This window comes from Dipodomys ordii, unplaced genomic scaffold (assembly GCF_000151885.1).
Source record: "Dipodomys ordii isolate 6190 unplaced genomic scaffold, Dord_2.0 Scaffold33, whole genome shotgun sequence".
In the NCBI taxonomy this organism is placed as follows: domain Eukaryota; kingdom Metazoa; phylum Chordata; class Mammalia; order Rodentia; family Heteromyidae; genus Dipodomys; species Dipodomys ordii.
In genome coordinates, this window is record NW_012267249.1 from 9,132,108 (window position 1) to 9,148,937 (window position 16,830).

At 42.4% G+C, this 16,830-nt stretch overlaps 2 protein-coding genes across 3 annotated transcripts in view; both read right to left on the minus strand.

The window, feature by feature from the left end:
* Agbl4 (ATP/GTP binding protein-like 4) overlaps positions 1-16,830 on the minus strand; it is a 977,755-nt gene that overhangs the window by 187,212 nt on the left and 773,713 nt on the right. The window lies entirely within an intron of this gene.
* Bend5 (BEN domain containing 5) overlaps positions 1-16,830 on the minus strand; it is a 50,354-nt gene that overhangs the window by 11,125 nt on the left and 22,399 nt on the right. For both annotated transcript variants that reach the window (XM_013016962.1, XM_013016963.1), the window contains exon 4: positions 3,636-3,784. In XM_013016962.1, coding sequence (XP_012872416.1) covers positions 3,636-3,784 — 149 coding nt within the window. The remainder of the gene's footprint in view (positions 1-3,635; positions 3,785-16,830) is intronic.

Here is a 16,830-nt window from a genome sequence, read left to right on the forward strand (position 1 = left end):
CTTCCAACTCTGTTTTTATATGTCAATCCCTTGGAATTCTGAACAGCTCCCTGTTTCTTATCACATTAGATCTGATCTCTTCAGAGTGTCTTTAAAGATTCGTGAAGATCCCAGGTCTAGTCTATCTATGAACTTAAAGCATAGGCCCATCCCTCTATGCATCTCCTGAACTCCTCCACTTGCTTTTACTTGTAGTGTGCTATGAGAGAAAGAGGAGGGGGGGGGGAGTGGGAGGGGAGGGGCTCTGAACTGTCTTCCTAGGTGCAAATTCTGTCTCTTCTTACTAGAGGGTTAATGGCAACTGGTTACTTTACCAACTGTCACTTTTTCAACGATTCCATGGGCATAATATCTGCTAATTCATAGAGTTGCTTTGATTAAATGAGATGAGCTAAGCTGGGCACCCGTGGTTCACGCTTGTAATCCTAGTTACTCAGGAGGTTGAGATCTTAGGATAATAGTTCAAAGCCATCCCAGGCAGGAAAGCTCATTAGATTCTTATCTCCAACAAACTACCATAAAGCCACAAGTGAAGCTGTGGCTCAAGTGGTAGAGTGCTAGCCTGGAGTGTAATGGCTAAGGGCCATTGCCCAAGCCCTCAGTTCAAGCCCCCCCCCCCCCAAATCCAGTGACTGCTACACCCTGGTCCTTCTTTGCCTGTTTGTGTATCTCTGCTCATGCCATTCCCCTTGTCCAGGAATTAATTAATGCCTTCCCTTCAGTCACCAAAAGCTTGTTAATTTTTCCAGCCCCAGCCTAAAATCCAGGAAACACTGCTTAACTGCACCAGGGCTAAGTTCTGAAATCTCCATCCTATGTGGAGCCTTTATCCTGACTCTAGTCTGTGCCTCATGGCATATTTCAGTTAGGGGAGGTCAAGGCTTTGCCTCTCCTGTCCTTATAAAGGTGATCAGGACCAATCTGAACATGGATGTAAGAAACAACTGGGTATACTAACACATCTTAATGGCACTGGTTTTCAGTTCTGAAGAGTTACTGTTCCTTGGAGAAAAGAACACTTTCTGACATTTACTTGAGTAGAAGGTTGATCAATGTTATAACACAGAATAGAATGGCCCCAGGTAAAACCATTTGTGGGCTGATCCTGGACACTTGAGACAAAGCCTCAGGAGTTCGCCATACTTGAGGCCACCTGAGCAGTGTGCAGCTCTCAGGGGTACAACAAAATTGACTGGAAAGAGCACTTGCCCAGGAGCCAGGAGATGTGGCTTTTTGTTTCTGACTGCCTCTAACCTATTCAATAATAGATGAGTCCTTTCTCTAGATGTGTTTCCTCATTCATGCCATGTGTAAATTAAGATTACTTAATGTTCTTTGCAGGCTTATGATCCAGTGAGTTTGTTGTTGTTGTTGTTGGTCATGGGGCTTGGGCCTGGGCTCTGTCCTTCAGCTCTTCAGCTCAAGGCGAGCACTCTACCACTTGAATCATAGGGCCACTTCCAGTTTTCTGGTGGTTAATTGGAGATAAGAGTCTCACAGACTTTCCTGCCTGTGCTGGCTTTGAACTGCTATCCTCAAATTTCAGCCTCTTGAGTAGTTAAAATTATAGGTGTGAGCCACCAGTGCCAGGCTCCAGTGAATTTTTGAAATAAAGCATCTTCAACAAAGAAAAGTAATGTGCTTATGAGGATCGAAAAGTAACTTGTGTGGTATGACCTATTCATGCAAACTGCTGAAATATTTGAACAGAATGTTAGTATTATTTGTCAGGGAAAGTGATTAAAAATATGGCAACAAAGTATTTCCTTGTGAACACTTAAAAGGACAAAACAGATTACCTATTCTAAATTAATCCCATTTCAGGGCTCCAGGCCCTTCAGCTATTACTTGCACAAAGAGAAGGAAGGGTGGGAGAAGAAGGTGGAGCCAGGAGCAGTGAGGGTGCTCATGGTATGAGAGAAATGCCGCTGTGGGAAGCTGCCATCCATCTCTAGGGTATCTGCTTTCCTCCCCTTTAATAAATCTCTCTGCCTGACTACAAATGAGCTGCCAACAAAAACTAGGTGAGTTTTATAGCAACATGTTGGGTAAAAAAAGAAAAGTAAAACAAAAGAGACATTTCCAAGGTCTATTGATCAATTGATGGGCGAAGAATTAAATGGAGCTTCCATAGCTGTTTCCTTGGGGAGAATGTTACCTTTGCAAAAGAGGCCTCCTTGCGATGCTCAGAACTGTCCATCAGCCTTCAAAGCAAGAGAGAAATAGATTTCTCTTGGAAGCTATGTTAAGAAAAACTGCAGTCACTCCACTATGTGGACATGACTAAAAGAAAATCAACAAACCCAGAATATTCTTCTATTCTTTTATCTTCAACTAGGGAAGATTCACCAAACTTTGGTACACAGTTTGAGTCCAAAAGACCTATGGAGAGAATCAGTCCAATCTGTCTTTCATGGTAAGGATGCTGAGGCCCAGAGAGGTAAAGGACCTGCCCAAGGTCACACAGGTAGGACAGAGTTAGAGCTCTGCTCTGCTACAAACTCAGGGTTCCTACTTCCCACTGGGTCACCATGCCTGTCCTCTGCAAGGCTGACTGGTGAAGTCAGCCTGGGCCTGCGTCAGCCCTGCTCCTTCAGGGGAGGAGCACTCAGTGGGAGATGCAGGGAAGAACAGCATATCCAAGAGAGCCCTGACGACTAACAAGTTTCATTTCCTCAGCTTGACAATATTTGCTTTGGCTCAGGTTGGCCAGTTGTGGGGTTTTATCTGGACAAACCCAAATCAAACAATCTTTCTTTTTCATCCACCCACTAGGGAACAATACCAGATAAACAGAGACCTTTTGTAGCACAAGGCAAGAAAAAAAAAAATGTACTGATACAGATGACTCTGGGGAAATGCCAAAGTAAGGTCTATAATGTGTGCTGTGGAGGCAGAGGATATAACACTAAATCTGGATTTTACCCAAGCCTACACAAAAGGCTCTGTTGGACCTCCTCAAAGATGAATTTACCAGGGTCTCACAAGGATATCAGAACCATTTCCTCCCTGCCCTGTGTTATATTACGCGATATTAAGACTTCCAATGGTGATAGCTTTACTTTTCAGGCATTTGTTTTTCAGGAGAAAATCTGAACAGTGGTATGTGGCCTTAGGATTGTGGGGTAGCTACCACTGAATGCACAGCGGGAGGTGGCTTAGGGACAAAAAGTGTTTCATTTACCTCTGCATCCCTGGTATAGGAAGGAGACTGGGAATAAACTTCATAAATAGTGAGTGAATGTACATGGAGTTGCTATCTGTAAACCAGGTATTTCGGTTCTAGTTTACCATGTAAATGTTAAACATCTGGTTTTATAGGAAGGTAGGACAACTTCATCCAACTATTAAGGTAATTTGTTTTTTTTTTTTAAATCTCACTCATAAGTTATTTTAAAATGTTGTTTTAGTTTTATAGTTACTCTGGCCCCATATTTAAAAAAAAAAAAAGAAGGAAGAGGAAAAGTCCCAGCAGACCTACACTAATTATTGCAAATCAATTATGCAAATAGTCATTCAGGGGTGGGCCAGAAGGCCAATCAGCCCAGCCATTTTGGAAAGCTCCCACCATACTCTCCACTTTACTCTGACTAGCAGACACTTGCAGGGAATGGATATTGAGCTTTAAACACTACCTTGCCATTGTCTAGGATATACTTGTCCATGACAGGTGCAGGAGCAGGGAAATAGGACGACGTATTTGCTTCCTCACTGAAAGTGCTCCGTAACTCCGGCTCGGGCTCGAGACATTCTGACTTTACTTTTTCCAAGTCAATGGCGGGACCTAGGCAGTTAAGAAAAGAGATCTGTCTAGAACTCCAAGGAAAATAAAAGGCAAATATTCTTTTTTTTGCATGTTTTTTAATTTTATTTTTATTACTGAAATAAAATTCCCCAAAATTTTATTGAGTGAAAAGGCAAATATTCTTTGAACTATGCATCTACCAGTACATAGTGGCACAAAAAATATGGTAGCTATTTTTGTCCATTGTTCTATACTTAAACCCAGGCTTGAAAAGAATACGACGTATGAATGTCACAAGGGAAACAGTGAAAAACTGGAGGACAAGAATGGATTAGACTTTAATTAAGTAAGAATGAGGAACACTTATAGGGTGTCATTGTCTACATGGAAAGGCAGGGACTTAACTTCCTGAATAGGAAAAAAAGGTTCAGTTCAAGCTGTGTTGGACAAGCAGTGGCAATGACTAGAAATGGAAATTGTGTTCTTGCCAAAAACTCTGTGGCAGAAGGAAGTGAGGGCAGTTATGGGGAGAAATGTAAAGCCATGCCCCTTCACTAGGACTTTGTATCTGGATAGAGACATTCCCACCAAGAAATTAAAATACAGAGGCTGGAAAGGTGGCTCAGTGGTAGAGCACTTGCCTTGCATGCATGAGGCCCTGGGTTCGATTCTTCAGCACCACATAAGCAAAAAGAAAAAAGCCAGAAGTGGCGCTGTCTCAAGTGGTAGAGCATTAGTCTTGAGCTGAAGAGCTGAGGGACAGTGCCCAGGCCCAGAGTTCGGGCCCCATGACCGGACCCCCCCAAAAAAAAGAAATTAAAATACAATACAGATTAAGCCCCTGATTGCCTTATCCAGCAGCTACTTTGATTTTTATTTTAATGCAATCAACACAAATTATGTGAGATTTAAGCAGTGAGAAGCTGGATAAGAAAAGCTAGATGGCAATGGTTTCTAAAGGGGATGTTTTCTCTCCATTAGCTTTAAAAATGATGGGGTATTTTTTAAATCACCTATTGTGTCTTGATTACTGAAGGGCAGAAAACAGGATGAAAACAGGTAAATTAGGCCAAATGACTTGATTAAATTTTGTGGGAGAACATCTCCAAATGCCTACAGAGTTTAGCATGTTAAAATTCTTCCTTTGCAAACACTTTAGTTGTTTAATGGATCAGGGAACTGTCTGTGGAATAGGATTCACCTTAGTAACAGATGACTTAAGTCAGGTCCAATCTCTTATCCTAACCACGTGGGTAATTGCGTCTAAAGATCTTTATATTATTAACTCCTTGTGCAGGGATTTGGTGGCAAATCTACATTCAGTTGCCAAGACCTATACTTTGGCTTGCAGTATGGAAGGTGGTGGTGATTTTGTTACTAAAATCCTTCATGACAGGGCTTCCCAGAATGAGAATATCAATCCTGAGTTTCTGGAAGCTGCCAACTGAAAGAACCTCTGAATTCTCCAAAGATTTAGACAAAAACCCTACACAAAGCCAAATACAAGATGGCTATGGAGCAGAACAGTGCAGATGAAAGCTGTTGCTTCATCTTGGTAGGGAGAGCTCTCCAGTCTCATTCCTGGCTTGGCCATGTTTTAATTGTGCAACCACATGCAAATGAGCTGCAGATGCAGTGTGGCTGGCAGAGTTGAAGGATTGGTAACATCACAATCATACTCTCCTAATAAAGTATATCATGTTCAAGGACTGGGTCTAGGTCTTATTTTTCCCTTTGTCACAGAAACTGTCACTGAGTAGGTGCTTTCTAAATGTTTGTTGAGTGAATAGAAGAACGGCAGCAATGAATGAATCATTCTAAGATTTCAGAAGCACGTACCCAAGTTTCTCGTCTCTCTATGTGATGTCTGGTTGAGTCTCTAAGCCACAAACAAATAGAACACTTGATCTTTTCTCAGACCTGGAGGAAGGTGGTTACTTCTGTTTCTTCTAAAGCACCGGCTCAGCTGATACTTCCTGCTTTCATATTTAGCAACAGGAAAAGGGAATAGGTAGGAAAGACCACACAGCCACTGGCCTCCAGGTCATCGTTGGCAAGATCATGTCCCTCCTATAGCATTTCCTTTTCTTTTCATGAAGGAAGGCTATTGGACAAAATAAGGAGTTCATTCTAGCTATGACCTTAGTCAGATTCTCTCCTCTCCTCTTCGATGTCTGCCTAAGAGATCTTCTACGTGAACTTGTCCTTTCTTGCTTATGTTCTCTACCATCCTCACCACCGCCTCCTGCTGGCCTAGGACAACCAGCTGCTTCTCATTCTAGGGCTCACATCTTACTCCTACCTTTGCCCAGGTTTCCCAAATGCTGTTTTGCCCCAGGCCTCTGTGCTGATGATGTCTTAGTCTTGAAGGCCACCTCCTCCATCTGCCCAACCCATATTCAGGCCACATCCTAGGTGGCCTGCTTTGCTCCCAGGTAAGGGTCGCTACATTGTAAATAAGAAACTATTTGCAACCATCTACTTATCTGTATGTTTTCAGTATTAGACTGCAATGTTCTTTTTTGTTTATTTGACTGTAAAGTCTTAGAGCCTGGGACGGGGGAGGGGGGCGGAGGGTGGTGGTCAGTGCTTGGCACATGGTAGACTCATAAATTATTCTACATGACATGAGAGGGGAGAGAGAACTGGAAGTACTTTAATAAGCTTGGACAACAATTCTGAAGTGAAGGCCTGCTGCTGAGTAAGGATGCTTGAGGGAAGAGGTATGGCTGAGTGTGGGTGGGTGGGAATGTCTGTGACCTTTCTCATTGCCTCAGAAGTAGAAATCAAGACTACATAAAAATCAGAAGCAGCTAATGAGGAAGATAGACAGTTCAAATGGCTGCACTTACATACATAGGACTCTACTTCCACACTGTGGCTAGAAATACATGCAAAGGACAGGAGAAGGAACAGTTCCTTCCTCATGGTCAGAGGCTCCTATTTACTCAAAGTGTCCAGCCTAGCTGTTTACCCAGCGCACGCACACATACACACACACACACACACACACACACACACACACACACACTGGCCTTATAGGCTATGTTTGTGCCTCTACCCATATTCACCTATCAAAATCCACCAGTGACTGAAGGAGGCCTGACTCAAATACCTACTCCTCCATCAGGCTGTCCTCTCCCCTCAAAGGCAGTAGGTAATTTCATCACCTGTTGGTTTGGGCTTTGAAGCCTGGGCCACTGGGTTTTAAACACTGGGTTTCCAGTTACTATGGGATTTGGATCCTCCTTTGGGGTTTGGACTTTCCCTGCTCTCCTCTGCCACTCTAACAGACACATCTGGTGCCTTCATTTATTTTTCTGTCTCTACCACAGGTGATGAGGCTGGAGGCACACAGGACTATATCTTTTTATGCCAAGAGTCTAGGGCACATGAAGTACCTTCTATCTTATGGACTTAATCTATACTTAACCTCTCTGACCTTCTAGCCTCACCTCAATGGAGAACAGAAACAAGCAACTTGGCAGAATTGCAAATAAATTGTGTCAACCACTATATGAAAGGAATTCTTGAGAGTCTGGAAAAAAAACCCACAGTCCATTCCCTTACATATATTATACATATGTACTTACATTGTAAATAGGAAACTGTTTGCAACCATCTACTTATCTGTCTGTTTTCAGTATTAGGCAAAACTGTGGTCTCTGTGAGCCAGGCCCCTGCTGGTCTGCTCTTACCCCTAGTACCTAGCAAAGGCCGGCCACAGAGTAGGGCCTGGCAATCCGTGCCCCCCTCATCTCCTCTGTGCTCATGCTGGTTCAAGGGAGCTTTTCACACATTAATACTACTCACTAGGATCTCTGGCTCTCCAGGTAACTTATTTCCTAACATCCTCAGTCAGAGGTCTGTTGGGAACAGACGCCTCTCCTGAGGGCACTGCAGAAGGTACCTGGTACTGAGCTTCAGGAAGGGTGATAAGAAAACCAGTCAAAGGCACATTTTGAAAGGGTTGCCAGCAAAGTCACTTCACCTTGCTGTACCTTAGCTTGCCTACTTGAAAAGAAGGGCTACCAAGAGCCACTGTAAAACCTGCCACTGTCTCTAGAATTGCCCAGAACACAGGCAGGCACAAGACGGAGACTCAGAAAATGGCAGATGAATAAAGGAATGAACCAGTTAATAAAACACAGTGTCCAACGTTGTAGAATCAGAAAGAAAAGAAAAGAAGAGGAAAAAAAAAGATGGTTTCTTTGGGGAGAAGAGGGAAGGCCTCCAGTGGTTTTAATTTAAGAATGGGGGGGGGGAATCACTTCATTGCAAATTTTAGTCGGCTCCACTCCCAATGTTGGCAATTTACATCTCATTATAACAAATGCTTCAGATTGCTGTTTTGCTTTTAAAATTTTCTAAGGCATTGTTCTCCCTCAAACATATGTGACCAAATTAGCCACAATAATAAGCACTTGCGTTAAGAGACAACATTGTAAGATCTGGCGGAGATATTTTAGGTAACAAAAGAATTTTTTTTCACTTTGTGGAAAAAGTAGGAATAAAAAAGAAAGGCCTTTTGATCCACTTGCATTCTGGTATTGACACACACTTGAGGTTTATTTTGGGGAAAATACACCTTCCAGGGAGAGAAACCTTTCAGCTGAGTAAAGGGGAAGCTTTTAAGGAATATGAAAGGCAGAGCTTGTCTTTCCCTTCAATCATTCATGAGCCTGTTCAGCGTACAATTTCCGACTGTTCACCAGACCTGGGATCTCTAAGAGACACTGGGATTCAGGGAAAAATAGAGTACCTGTATGTCCTACTTCTGGAGAAGTTCAGATTTGAACATGTAGGACATTCTTACAAAAAATGCAAATGGCTATAATCTGATGGGTGGCGATGGATCCAGTGGGAGAAAAACATAAATCTTGGTTCTGTTAGATCTTTTACCCCTGACTTCTCCTATAAAATGGGCATCATGGCATGGAGTCAGATGCTTTATGTTAGTTGACAAAACAAAGAGATAAAGTTATAATATTCTCCAATCTTGTTTTATATTAAATTGATTAATATAGTTCTTTCTGAAAGGCTTTCCAAAATGTTACTATTTCTGTGACTTTCATGAGGTTTAGAAATCACTCTTCAAAGCATAAATATTTTTGGATATTAATACATCTGATTTCTGTTGAAAGTAAAGTATATGTGTGTGTGTGTATGTAAAGCCCTGCCTTCTTTCTTTCTTTCCTTCCTTCCTTCCTTCCTTTCTTCCTCCCTCCCTCCCTCCTTTCTTCCTTTCCCTTTCCTTTTTTCTTTTCTTTGGCCTCATGCTTGCTTGACTTTGCTTGCTTGGCTATGCTTTCTTGGCCAGGGTTCTACCACTTGAACCACACCATCACTCTGGCATTTTTCTGGTTATTTTGAAGACAGAATCTCTCAGACTTTTCTGCTCAGGCTGGCTTTGAACTTCAGTCTTCAGGATCTCATAGGATGACAGATATGAGCCATCAGTGCTTACTGGATTGTGTGTGTGTGTGCGCGCGCATGCGTGCAGGTGTGCATGTGTATGTCAGAACTATGGCTTGACTTCAGGGTCTGGGCACTGTCCCTTAGTTTTTTCCATTCAAGACTGGCACTCTACCACTTCAACCACAGCTCTAATTTTGGCTTTTTACTTGCTATTTGGAGATAAGAGCCTCACAGACTTTCCTGTTTAGATTGGCTCAGATCTCAGCTTCCTGATTGCAAGTGTGAGTCACTGGCACCTGGCTATGATAGGTCATTAGAAAGGATTGAATCCTTCTCTGTAAAGTTCCTAGAGGTTTTCTATGATAGATATAATTCTAGTTTCTTCATAAATGCAATGTGAATCAAATAAAAATCCTTAAGTGTAAACAGAACATCTACTGTGGCACAGTGGCATTTTAGATTTAGCAGAATAAAGATAATTCTGCTTTGTTGAAAAGAACCTGAACATAGAAACAGTAAAGTAACAATGAAGATGATACAAGGGCCCTAGAAAGAAATGAGGAAATAACCTAGATTAGAAGAGGTGGATTGATGTAGGGAGATCTACCATACCTCATGGAATTCCTAGACAACTTCCAGCTGCTATTGTAGCTATGTATATCCTACTTAGCTCTGATGAGGGCAGTGTCATATCTGGTCTCATTCCTTCAGTGAGAATCTACTATTTACCTACTAAGTGCCAGTCCTGGGCTAGGTGGTCTTAAATGGTTCATAGACCAGCAGCAGGAAGAGACAGCTGACAGATTGTCATGACTCCAAGGATCAGGATGAAGACTTTGGAACAGAAGCAAAGAGGTTACTATACTGGAGACCAAGAAGGCTACAGAAGCATGGTCACAAATCTGGGCTTGAGCCAGAGGATAGGCCGGGGCCTGTTGGGTGTGAGGTCCTAGAGTGGGTGGGGTAGTTATCTTCATACAGAGAAGCAAATGGTAGGAATCACAGGACCCCTGACTAGCCAGAATGTGAACAGTGTGACAATTTTCACAGAAAGAGAGAGACAGAGAGACAGAGAGAGAGGAAGGAAGGGAAAAAGGAAGGGAGGAAGAGAGGGAGAGAAATCCGCTGGAAGGCACAGAAGGCTGAGCTCTTAATGGAGCTCTAATAAGTAAGTGAACTTGGGGCTATGAGTGGAAGCTTTAGGTCCTCATCCCAGTGCTTTCTATGAATGAAAGTTTGAACAGAAACAGAAACATGTTATTCTAACATGGTAGCCTCCATAGTAGGACTACTTCCTCAGGGGCTCCGACCCAGAGCAGCTGAGCAGGAATGGGCTTCAGAGAGCTGCAGAAGGGATGGTAGAAGCAGCCCCAGATCCATCATCTGGGAGGAGGATGTCAATTTTCTCCCTACTTTGAGGATTTGTAAATGTCTGTTTCTAAGATACATTTAAAAGGCCAAGTGACTAACACTTGCTGAATATCTTCTTTGTTAAATATCTTAAAAGTCTCTCTTTGTTTCTTCCTTTTTTATCTCTTTAGTGTTTTCTGCTCCATTTTTCACATTCGCTTAATATGTCTCTGATTAGCACATGAGTACCAAAGAGAAGACAAGATGGCCACTCTTGTTCACTGCTGTGTCCTCAGCATCTAGAACAACGTCCCAGCACATCTTAGACACTCATTAAATAAGCGTTGAGTGAGAGAAGTTAATCCACAAAGCAGTCCAGCAAAATTGGTCTCATTATCTCTGTAGAGGCTCAGTGAAGGCATTTTGCCAAAAGTCACACAGTGATGAGCACTCAGCAAAGATTTCTTCCTCCCACATCTTGCCCCACCTCAGCTAACTGTGCTTTGCAGAGCTGTCATGAGCCTTTTACCTAAGATTTACTCTGTGGGACCCTGGCCTTCCTAGAGGGTCTGTGAGCAACTCCACAGTGGAGAAGGGGGTGGGGGTGTGGAGATCTCATCAAAACTCATCTCACCTCGGGAGCTTTGAGCCCATTCCCTGGCCAGTGGCTGGCCAGGCATGTCTGGGTTGGTTCTTCACCGGTGGATGCCCTGGCAGCATCCAAAGGCAAGGTGTGCACAGGACAGGATGGGTTTGCCCTGCTAGAGAAGCAATGTATTCAATGCATGTGAAATTGCCTCTGTTTATAGGCCAGAAACAGCTGGGTTGCAGGCTGTAATGGGAGGAAGTGGCACTGGTGGTACAAGGACCGCCCTCGGCTTCCTAAAAGGCTGTATGGGCAACAGTGAGCACCAGAGGTCAGAATATCCGAGGATCACCAGAATTCAGCCATGTGACTGATGCCTCCCCATGAAAGTAGTTCAGGCTCTTGGCCTTTGGCTGGTGTTTCCTTGAGGCCATGGACCTTCCGGTAGGGAGCATAGAGAATTCATCTTGGCTCAGTGATTGTGGATTGATTTGACTAGGCCAGAGGGAAATAGAAATTTGGGGCTGGGGACTATACCCCAGGTTATTCCAATGTATATGTGTGTGTGTGCGCGGGGTGGGGAGCTGTGTACAGAGCCCTGTGAACCACCTGCTCCTCTTCACCTCTGTAGCCTCACCTCTCTCTCAGCACTCCTTCACTGTGCAGTTCAGCCACAAACTACGTCCAGTTCCCTGAATAAGCCAGCATCTCTTACAAAACACTTAATCTTTGCCCAGACTCCTATTGTCAGAGATAGCATTTACATCCTCGTTAATAGTATAAATACAACTCAATTCCTGAATTTGTGGTCTTGTTCAGTCATGGGATCGGGGCAAAGTAAGACTCATAGTGCAGTCCAGTTGTTGATAAGATTTCTGTTTTTCTAAGACTATGACAGGTTCTTAGCTATGTCACCCTTTTTGCCCAGCAAAGGGACTGGGACAGAAGAACATTCCCCTATGGTCAGATCTGTACTATAAGGGGATAGGAATGCTGGAAGGCATGCAATAAGCTCTCATCTCCAAGGGATTTTACAGGATCTCAGGTAATCGGTTGGTAGGGAGGTTCTAGGGGTCTTCTTTTCCTGAGCAGAAGGCAGGGCTAAGTGAATAAACTTGAGAATGTCTTGAGAATGACCTCCTCCCAAACTCAAATAGTTCCCTGATTCAGCAAGAAGGGTGTGGCTAGCCACTGGGCCCTTGCTCAATCCTGGTGACTAGAACAATTCTATCCATCCATGTTAACAGAATGTCAACTGCCACTGATTTATGATGATCATATTCAGATTATATATGGCACAGGCACAGACATGTACTTTCCCCTTTCTAAGCTTCACTTTCCCAGCCTACAATGAGAGTTAAAGGTTGGATTGGGTTTTCACTAGAAATAATTTCTATGAAAACTCAAAGAATTTTCTGGTTGGTATCTTGAGGTCATTCAGCCTGGAAAGGAAGAAACTATGAAGAAATAGTGGATGTTTCAATTAAGCAAAAAACATCCATCAGACAGTTCAAGGGTCTTACAGCCCATAACCCATTGTGATATATGGAGGAAATCTAATGGTGAGGCAGGCAGAGGAGGGGACAATGTTGCAAAATGCTCCCTGAACCAGAGAAAAGCAAGACAGGCCTTGGCCTGAAGCCCGTTCGTACCATTTTCTGGGTGTGCAGCCTCAGGCAAGTTACCTAATCTCTTTGAGCCTGTTTCCTCAACTGATGAGCCTATCTACTATTGAGATGATTTCATGTATCAAAAGTTCTTAGTGTCTGGCCCTAGGCAGATATTTAAACAGGCCAGCCAGTTGCCTATAATGAACCCTTTCCCACTTGCATTTCCTGTCAAATCCAGCAGAAAACAACCCTGTAACAAGGTAATATAGATGGCAAATCCCAGAAATTCCTTTGGATGTTCTAGCTATTTTAATAATTTAACAGAGACTTGCCTCATCTGCATCTTCAATGTCCCCAGGAAAATAAGACTCTAGAGAAAAAGGCAAAGGAGGATCCTAAAATATTTGGAACTCTGAAAGTGACTTTAAAAATAATCTGGTATGAACTGTGACTAATTCTAATTTGGCAAACTGTGCATGACAGTCCTTCAAAGCAGAAGATGATCAGTATCTTTCAGATAAAGTATTTTAGGTCTCACTACTCAATCTCTTCTTGGCATTCAAGTGGAGAGGATATAGGACCCAGTAGGTTTTGGAATTGCTCTATCTAACTGTATTAAAGAGGCAAACTGAGATCTCTGGGCCTTATCTCTACAATGGGGATATGAACACCTTACTGGTTGATGTCTCCTGCCCATCCTCTTCAGCCCTTTCTGGGAGCCCAATTCTTTAAGTGTTCCTGCTCATTGATGAGAATGAACTGAAGGCTGAAAAGAAATGGCAAAACACTTTAAGATAAACAGGCCTCAGAAGGAGGCAAAGAAGAAATTGAGCTATAACTGGTGATGCCTGATAGAATAGATAGGGTCAAAAGGAATTATCAAGAAATGAAAGTGGCTCAAATAGTATAATTCTTTTTTTTGCCGGGGGGCGGGGGGGGGAGATCTGGTACCTGGGCGCTGTCCCTCAGCTCCTCAGCTCAAGGCTAGCGCTCTACCACTTGAGCCACAGCACCACTTCCGGCTTTTTTCTTTTTGCTTATGTGGTGCTGAGGAATCAAAATGGGTAGTTGCAAGAGGGGTTTGGTGATAAGGGGACATGGTGTGATGAATGAAGCAGGGAAATGAAGCAGTCAAGAAGTAATTTCATGTACCGCAAAATTCAGAAAAATAAGGGAAGAGGTAGGAGGACATAGATATAAATGTTGAAGGGATGACACAGATTAAGGTGCATTATATACAAAATCTGCTTTGTTAACTGGCAAAAGAAAATTCAATACCCTAGAGAATTAAGAAAAGTGAGGGAAAGAAGTGGGTTGGGAAGGGTGTTGAAAGGGGTGACATTGATCAAGACACATTATATTTATAAATTGTTTTGTTGAAAGATAATAAAAATATTTTTTCAAAAGAACTGGAGATGCAAAGGTAGAAAATTGAGACAGGAAAGATGGAGAACTCTAAAAACCACAGAGCAGACACAATTGTAAACTAGACTACTCTCATATGATTTCTGAGGACTTACAAGATAAAGTAGGAAATTTCCAGGAGTCTTTAGGGATTAAGCAAAGATTAAGATGAGCCAATCACACATATATATGGCAAGCATTACAGATACATCCTCAAATGACTCTACGTGGCACTATGGGACCTACTAAGCATATGGGCCAGCCACTAGGCACCCATGTTTACTGCATTTGCTGATTTAATCCTCTTCAGAATGGTAGAACTATAACAGTTAGTACCATCATTGACTCTGCTTACAGAGGAAAACTAAGACATTGAAAGCAAAGACAGCTGCCTAAGGTAACTAAATTAGAACATGGAAAAGCCAAAGTTCAAAATCCCAGTATTTTGACCTCTGGGTCCATGCAGACTCTCCTGCCTAATGTGGTGAGCTTTAAAGATACCCAGTTTACAGAAGAGAAAACACTCAGAATAGATAAATCATTTGGTTAAAAGTACACAGGTAATGAATGAATAGAGTTGAGATTCAAACTCAAATAATATTTATTGCCAAAGACCAGATTGATTCCAGTACAGAGAGAAATCAACAGGCAGCATTTGGCTGACATTAGCTGCCTTTTCGAAGGCGCCAGCAGAGACCTGGGTTTAAAGAAGCCAGCATGGACCACAAAGGATTTTAAAAGATCAAAGCTGGCATTTTAACAGACCTTGGACAGAACACAAGGCATAAATAAGGGTTACAGGGGTGTTAACAATTCAACTCTGAAGAGCCAGGACAGATATGCAGGCCACAATGGCTTTCTCCCTCAAACATTTCAAACAGCTTATGATCTAGCCAACAGGGACATTATCTCTTTTTTTCACACTGTCTTCTCTCAAATGGAGATAATAATCCCTACCTGGCCTTGCAATGAGGCTGCTGGAATAGTCCAATGAGATAAAAATGTCAAGGTGCTTTGCATCCTATCAAATACCAAGCACATGCAAATTACTGTTATTATTCTTATTATCTATGCTTTTTCTGGTCAGAATCCATCATTTCTTTCTACATTCCTTGACAAAGTACACACAACATCTATAATCACCTGCCCCCTTTCGGAAATTACAGTGCTGATTTTATTCTGCCTGGTGTCAAGCTGTGTCCAGGCTTATGCCTCCATTAGACCTGTGTGCATCCTCAATGCAAGGATTATGCCTACTCCTCTCCAATCCTCACAGAGCTTCTTAGAGCTTTACTTGAAGTTATGTTACCTGACTCTCAGCAAAATAAATGACACTAGCTAAAGTGTATTTGGTGTTCAGCAACAACAACAAACAAAGATGAGCATGATTCCTAAGCTTTGGTCTTTGCTTGCTATGCACAGGGAATATGGTGGCTGAGGAGACAGTAAGGCCCTGTATTATTCACAGTTGCCTTACCTTCCCTACCCTCCTAGTTTAAAATACTTTAATCCACTAGCTTGTGAATATTTTTATTTTTTGAGGATTCTTTCTTACTTATTTCTACATTTCTAGTATCTAACCCCATCTTAGCACAAAACATAATCTCAGAGAATGAAGGAAAATGCAAATATAAAAATAAGTCTTCAATTGTAAATCTGAATATGATCATGCTTTCAGCATCCCTGTCATTTGCCCTTCCCCCCATTTTGCCATTACTGGGGCTTGAACTCAGGGTCTGGGCACTGTCCCTTAACTTTTTTCTACTCAAGGCTGCTGCTCTACCAATTGAGCCACAGATCCACTTCTAGTTTTGGTGATTAATTGGAGATAACAATCTCACAGTCTTTCTTGTCTTGGCTGGCTTTGAATTGTGATCCTCAGACTCAGCCTCCTGAATAGCTAAAATGATAGGCATGTGCCATTGGTACCCAGATGGCATTTGTTTCTTTGGGAAAGGTGGACAAGAAAAGGAAAAAAAAGAAAGAGGACAAGTATTTATTGAACATTTATGCTACTATACTGGTCATAAGGCTAAATTCTACTTATGCTTCTCCATTGGATTTTGATACTGTCCCAAGTCCTGAGCTTGAGTTTCTGTCCCACCAGAAAGAGCTGTTTCTAGCTGAGATCATCAGAAAGGAAGCTTCTGTCTTACAAAGATATGAGTTTTTGAAGGGCTGTGGATTCACCCCTTCATTGGTGAAAAGCCTAAGGGTTAATTTAAAAATGACCAGGTGGTGTAGCAGTTCTGAGAAAAGCACAGTGGGTTGAAGGAGCCTCTGGAAAGAACTGGTGATACTTTCTGGGCTTGTCTTTTCACTAACAGAATGAATGAACAGACATGGTCCTCTCTAGGTTCTTTCATAGCTCTGGCACTTCATGTTGTAGGAAATCTTTCCTGATAAATATGTTTTATAACATATTTATATGTTATATGAGTAAATGCACATATGAAGATATAAGCCATCCAGAGAAGACTCTTCCATACTCCCCTTCTTCTGTGTATCCATTTCAACTCTTGGGAGCTGGGGTTGCTGCTCTCTGTGTTTCTGGGCTTTTCTTCTAGCCCCATCCTATCACATATAGGAAGGAGTCCACTATCTCAAGTCAGCAAAGATTCTTCAATGCTAGAGTTCTTTTTAACAACTGAGCGTATCCTGATATGGTTTCTGAATCTACTTGTGAATGATCTAGAACCCAAGTTGAACAAAGGAGC